At 48.5% G+C, this 7,131-nt stretch overlaps 1 protein-coding gene and 1 pseudogene across 1 annotated transcript in view; both read left to right on the plus strand.

Moving 5' to 3' along the window:
* Positions 1-4,091, plus strand: part of LOC102865000 (Krueppel-like factor 13-like) — an 85,744-nt gene extending 81,653 nt beyond the window's left edge. The window contains exon 2 of the mRNA XM_006902542.1: positions 3,802-4,091. Within this exon, the coding sequence (XP_006902604.1) occupies positions 3,802-4,091 (290 nt within the window). The remainder of the gene's footprint in view (positions 1-3,801) is intronic.
* On the plus strand, positions 677-1,643 carry LOC102864188 (annotated as a pseudogene).
* Positions 4,092-7,131: the final 3,040 nt, after the last annotated feature.

Raw genomic sequence — 7,131 nt, forward strand, 5'->3', positions numbered from 1 at the left:
GCATATATCTGCTTGGATGTCAGTTATGGTCTCTTTGGGATATATTCCCAGTAGTGGAAATGCTGGGTCAAACGGTATCTCTATTTGCAACTTTTTGAGAAAGCGCCATACCGCCTTCCACAGTGCACCATTTTACACCATTTTGCACCATTTTACACTCCCACCAACTGTGGATAAGGGTTCCAGTGGTAGAAAATCTTTTAAGACAGATGTTTAAGTGTCCATACTTATAGCAATCTATGGTATATTCAACATTCTGCACCACCACTGTAATTCAAAAGATTTCAGTTCTTCGTCAGTCCTCCTTATTCCTATCCACTTTTCTGGAGACTCTCAGGGAAAATCCATTTTGTGTAGCTCTCCTATCTTCCGGTGACTGCCAGCAGTATTTGTTGTTCCTTCTTAGAGTCAAACCCTATGTTCAAAAGGCCTTCCTCGCCCCCGCCACGTGAGTTGAGTGCTGCTGGCAGCCGGCTCGCGCCCCAGAGGCTGCTGAGGTGCCGGCCGAGACGCGGGAAGGCGCGGTCTGAGGAGCCAGGGGTCGGCCTGCTCGCACATGGCGGCAGGACAAGGGGCTGCCTGAGGAGCAGCGGGCAAGCGAACCGGCGACCTCGCGCATCCCTCGAGCCCCACGCGACCGCGACCGTCGGCAGCGGTCCCCGAGCCAAGCGCGGCCATGGCGACGGGCTCTCAGCAGAAGGAGAACACGCTGCTCCACCTCTTCGCCGGCGGGTGTGGGGGGCACAGTTGGTGCTATTTTCACTTGTCCACTAGAAGTTATTAAGACAAGGTTGCAATCTTCAAGACTGGCACTTTGTACGGTCTATTATCCTCAGGTTCATCTGGGGACCATTAATGGAGCTGGAATGGTGAGACCAACATCCGTGACTCCTGGACTTTTACAAGTTCTCAAGTCCATTTTGGAGAAAGAGGGACCAAAGTCACTTTTTAGAGGCTTGGGTCCAAATTTGTTTGGAGTTGCACCATCAAGGGCTGTGTACTTTGCATGTTACTCCAAAGCCAAAGAGCAATTTAATGGCATTTTTGTGCCTAATAGCAATATCGTGCATATTTTCTCAACTGGCTCTGCAGCTTTTATCACAAATTCTTTAATGAATTCTATATGGATGGTTAAAACCCGGATGCAGCTAGAACGGAAAGTGAGAGGCTCCAAGCAGATGAACACACTCCATTGTGCTCGCTATGTTTACCAGACAGAAGGCATCCGTGGCTTCTATAGAGGATTAACGGCCTCATATGCTGGGATCTCAGAAACCATCATCTGTTTTGCTATTTATGAAAGTTTAAAGAAGTAACTGAAAGAGTCTCCATTAGCCTCTTCTACAAATGGGACTGAGAAAAATTCCACAAATTTTTTTGGACTTATGGCAGCTGCTGCAATCTCTAAGGGATGTACCTCCTGTATTGCCTATCCACACGAAGTCATAAGGACACGGCTCTGTGAAGAAGGCACCAAGTACAAGTCTTTCATCCAGACGGCACACCTGGTGTTTCGAGAAGAAGGGTACCTTGCCTTCTATAGAGGACTGTTTGCCCAGCTCATCAGGCAGATACCAAGTACTGCCATTGTGCTATCTACCTACGAGTTAATTGTGTACCTGTTAGAAGACCATGCTCAGTAGCAGGCCACAAAATTGTGCTCTAGAAGAATAAAACTGAGAAATTCTAGAGAATTTTTTCCCCCATTGATGTTTAGAATGTTTGAGACTGAAAGAGGAAAGGCCATAGAGAACTGCCTTGTATCGCCTGTCGGACATTTCCTTTTGGATTCATGCTTTCTGGAAGGTTCTTATTCATTAACGTTAAGAGTTAATTACAACTTTTTTTTTAACTTAAGAGGATTCAGGATTAAGCAACAACTAAATTAAATCATGCTATTTATTTTTTTTTTTAAAAAAAGGCCTTCCTCTGGATTGTCTTATGGGGGTTTTGGGAAGATTAAAAAGCTCCTGACACAGTGCTCGCTTCCAGAACTCTCATCATGACAATGTATTTCCATTTACTCCCAATTTACACTGTTGTCTTCTGTGCTGACCATTTACCCAGAGCTTCTAGCTGCCTTCCCTTCTCCTCAACCTTGCTGACCAGATAATTCTGTGCTTTCACTTTGTCCTGAAATCTAAACTGCTTCTTCATTGTGTTCATATTATCTGTTGCTTGGAATTCCCTTTTCCCAGGAGCTGTTCCCCTGAGCCGATGACCTTTGCTGCACTTAACCCCAGGTGTGCTGCCTTACTGTCCTCTTGAACTCTCTTCACACCACTCTCACCCTTCACTGCTTCTGCTTTTCTTTCATCTTAGCTGGAGTAAGAGAGTGGGGATGGGAGACCTTTCTCTTGACTTTGTGAATCCAGGATGACTTAAATGCAGTATCTGTCTGTGCCAGTCTTATTCCTTATTGGATGTTCTGTGATTTGTTTTCTCTTGTCTCTCTATTAAATGTTGATATCTCTCATTTTATATAACGTGCTGACATTGCAGAAATTATCACCCAGATCTTTAGTCACTTATCCAACACTGCCAGCCCCTTCTATGTGATCTCTTCTCTCTCTTTTATTGGTACTCTGACAGATAATGTTCTCTTGGATGATATTTGGTCTACATTTTAATCTATTCCCTTGCTTTACGTACAACCTTTTATATGTTACAGTGTTGAACTTCCTGAATTAATTCCCTGTAGCTCTTAAGTTTTGGCCTAGTGGGTAAGGAGCTGCACTGCCAACCCAAAGCTGAGTGTTTCAAATCCACACTAGAAACATGGGCAGTCTCCTGCCTGTGATTTACAGGCTCAGAAAACCTGTTGGACAGCAGTTATGATTTAGTTCTGACTTAATGGCACAAAAACAATAGCTTTAAATTTTACTCCTACTAATTTTGAAACTCCCCCCAAAACATAAAGTAACAAGAATAGCAAATGTAATATCCACTCCACCACAGAAAACACTGTAATGTTCAAATATTTCGTAGAAATTCTCTTTTTTCTATTATTCTAGGATATATCTTTGAGTTTATTTCCTGCACTTGGTTGGTCAATCGGGACCTTTCCCTTTCATGCTGCTGGTTCTTCCTGTCAGACCAGCCCTCCTTGGGTATCTGTGTACATATTTGAGGGTGAAGGGGCGTATTTTGAGGGTTGATGTGGGTTTCCTCTGCTGAGGGTAAATGAACCCGTCTCGGGAACTGGCCATCAACTTTAGGGCCTGCAGTTCTATATGGGGAAGGAACCAGGACCACTCTAAGTGTCTCTCATCTCAGGCCTTGATCTCCATTTTTACAAATGAAGAAGAGGGTCAGGAAAGGCTCAGGTGGGTGGGCTGGAGGAGTGTGCGAATTCCAACAACTTTCCCTTTTGAGAGACTCTTCAGGCAGTGTAACCTCTGGGCTGGACCCAGTCTCGGCCATGATTCTGAGCTCTAGCGCCCGGGCTTTGGCAGGCCAGCCTGTGGTGGCTGGATTCCAGCACACAGCCATTCTTAGAGGCCAGCACAGCTTGTGAGGGCCACCTGGCCCTACCCAGGCATGTGAGCAGCATGCTTTACAGTAGTATGGGAGGCCTGCTCCAAGGGGCTCTGGCCCTGGGCCATCCAGAAATCCTTACATCATACGTCTGGGGGTGTGGTCTGCAGAAGGGAGAAATGAGGGGCTGAGGGGGGGAGAGTCAGGGGCACCAGTCTGCAGTTTGAGTAGAAATCCTTTCTTGGAGGTGGGCCCTGCCCAACGAGAAGGATAGAGTCTAGTGCCCTGGACTGACAAGTGTTCTGCCTCATGTCTTGCCCACAGGTGAGAGGCCCTTCGCTTGCACCTGGCAGGACTGCAACAAGAAATTTGCAAGATCCGATGAGTTGGCCCGGCACTTCCGCACGCACACGGGTGAGAAGAAGTTCAGCTGCCCCATCTGTGAGAAGCGCTTCATGCGTAGTGATCACCTGACTAAGCACGCGCGCCGCCACGCCAACTTCCACCCAGGCATGCTGCAGAGGCGCGCTGGGGGCTCTCGGACCGGCTCAGTCAGCGACTACAGCCGCTCCGATGCCAGCAGCCCCACCATCAGCCCAGCCAGCTCGCCCTGAGTGAGGGCACTGGACTCCTGGAGCACAGCCTGGCCCTGGGGCTTCCCACTTCCAAGCTGCAGAGCACTGTCGTCCAGGCCACAGTAACCCTCCCCACCCTGCCATAGCCATGAGCAAACGCTCTTCCTCCTTTTGTGGTTTCTTGCCTTTTCCTTTTGTAATAAAAAAGAAGAGAGAGAGGACTTCATGAAAAGTCAGCAACAACAAAATAATTTTCTCCTCCTCAGGTGTCAAAGTAAGTTTGTAGAAAAACAACAAAAAAGGTGTTGTTGTTGTTGTTGTTGTTTTTAAAAAAAACAAACAAAACAAAAACACAAACCCAGCACCCATAAGAATGCCTGTGAGGTTGACGTTAAGTGGTGTTGAACCCCTTTCTCAGGGATGGACATGTTTCACAGATCCGTGACAACACCCCTCCTGCCGCCTTACTCTGTACATAGATTTGCACTCGAGAGGTTTCTGTTGGGCTCAGGAGTAGCTGGGACATCAGACAGACCTGTGCTGGCCTGAGCTGGGGTATCTGCCCTGCAGACCAGCTGCCTGGTCATTCCAGAGAGCCTGTGTGCCCACGTCCAGGCTGCCTAGCCTCTTCCAGCCCACCCTCCAAACTCTGCACTGGAGGGCCAGCCTGGCTCAGGACACAGACGTTTCTGAGGAAAAGGACCTCTCAAAGGGATGCCTTAAGCCATGCCAAGCAGTAGGGACATTCTCGTGGGAGACTGCAGAAGTGTCCGCCTGCATGGGTTCCGCCGCCCTGCATCCAGGACCTCTGCCTCCCAGGAGCCCTCTCTTCAGAGAACTGGAAGAAGAGATTAGAGCAGCCTGGGTCATCCATACACACCTCAGCCAAGACCACAGGGCAAGGAAAAGTGGTGCCTGCTGAAGGCGACGGGGTCCCTCCTGTTTTGCTTTCTGACTGGAAAATACAACCTGGGAATTCTGGTCTAAAAATATATGATGGTGTTCCATGTGGTTCCACCCTCGGGCAGCCCCACTGCTGAGACCCCTGTCTGTGGCAGAGGCTGAGGTCAGCCACTTCTGCAGAGGGTACACATCCCTGCTCAGTACTCTGCAGATCCTGTCTCTACCAGAGGGAAGAACACTGTGGCCTGGAACCTTTCACAGCAGTGGAGCAGATGTCAAGAAAACACTGACTGAGAAAGTGCGTCTTTTTCCTCCCCTGAAGATGTTACATGGGAGGTGATGGGAAGCACTTTTCTTAGATTTATAAGGTCACCAGGTTAGACTTGACCTGCTTGACACCTCTTAGCTCTTCTCCCCACTTGCTTTCCCAGATGTGAACTAGATTGTCGTTGTGGTGATATGCCATCAAGTGGGAAATGACTACAAGTCCAGTGGTTTGCAAAAGCTGTAAATCACTCAGGAGGAGATTGCCCATCTTTCCTTCCAGAGCAGCTGGTGGATTCAAACTGCCTGCCTTTGGGTTGCTAGTGCAAATCCTTACCACTAAGCCACCAGAGCGCCTTTGAAGTAGGTTAAGATTGGTGTATCCCATGCAGGTTCTCACTAAAAGAGACAAAGAGCCAGCCAGGACAATTCCCCAAAGGAGGTCCTAGACCCCAGGCTCCTCCCTCTGCAGGGCTGCTCCTCCCCCCACGCCTCCTCCTGAATGAGGGCCTTTAAGTCACATCTTCAGTGTATGTGTGAATGTATGTGTGTGTTTGGGAATGGGTGTAGATAGACTCGGGTATTTTGCAGGGACTTCTGCTGATTTTAATGAGGAGGAAGAGCTTCAGATGGATTACTGGGCTCGGAGTGCCTTGGCTGTAAGTTGTCCTGCTTACCCCTGACTCTCCCTGCAATGTCACCCACAGCATGGGGTTGTCATAGCACAGCGAAGACCCCATAAACCATAAACACAGCCAAGGCCTATAGCCCCTCATGGCAGCGACTCAGGATGCTACTTTCTACAAGTAGTGGTTTTTGGCACTGCACCTGTATGCAGAAATTGGCTGTGACATGATGGTGACCGAACAGCGCCATAGGTACTGTGGGAAGCAGCATTGTTCCTGCTGTTTAGAGAGGAGAAGGGAAATGATAGCCCTGCATAGCCGCTGCTCAGGAAAGGGTGGGGTGCTGGAGGGAACTAGACATAGGAAAGCCCTGGGTGCAGAGATCCCCATTCTCCCCTCCAGAGTGAGCCCTCAGCAGTCCCTCCCAAAGTTGTTTCCTTGTGGGACAAAGAATGCTACACTCTGAATACATTTCATGTCTCAGGAATTCACATTCCAGGATCAGGAATTTTCATTCCAAAGTCCTTTGGTGCAATCACCGTCCACAGGTCTCCAAAGGTATGAGGTGTTAGCCCAAGGAAGCAGCATGGCTTTCTCCTGGGGAGGGACAGGGATCCTAATGATCTGTCTAGAGTCACTGGGGAAGACCCTGTACCCCACCTCTGCAAGTAGGAAGGGAAAAGGACTTAACTCTATTCTCTTGTTGGGGGGTAGGGACGGGTGAGGGAAAGGGGATGTTTGCTGTTTCCAAAGAGAGCATTTGAATTGTGTCTCCTGTCCATGACCTAGGGCTCTCTGGCTGAGAAACAGGAGGGTAAAGTTGCCTTAAAACAGAAAGATGCAAGCGTGGGCTATTTTTGGCTAATGAAGATCTTCATTCCCAAAAGTGGCTCATTAAATGGAAGGTGTGTTCCCTTCTGTAGTGGCCTTGCCTGGAGATAGGCTGGAAATGAGTTGAGTAGCCTTACACTTTGGGGTGCTTGTGGGGCGGGGGGTGGGATTGGTGCTGGGAACCCCATGGTCATTCAGCTCAAGACTTAAACCTAAACCTTCTGAAGTCACCTGGGGCTTAAATTCACATAGATGATGGGAAAATATGAAAATTAGAGCCTAAGACCAAATGTGTTGTTCCTAGCCTATCTCCATCTCGGATGTTTGAGGGGAGCTGCAGAAAGTTGTACTTGCTCAGGATTCTGCTGGGAAGCATTTATACAAGAGGCCTCTCAGGAGAGCTTGTCATTTCTAGGATGTGGCAGACTGACCATCCCAGACCACCTCTCTTTCAG

The sequence above is a fragment of the Elephantulus edwardii genome, unplaced genomic scaffold (assembly GCF_000299155.1).
Source record: "Elephantulus edwardii isolate Elephantulus edwardi_28Jun2011 unplaced genomic scaffold, EleEdw1.0 scaffold00426, whole genome shotgun sequence".
Taxonomy (NCBI): domain Eukaryota; kingdom Metazoa; phylum Chordata; class Mammalia; order Macroscelidea; family Macroscelididae; genus Elephantulus; species Elephantulus edwardii.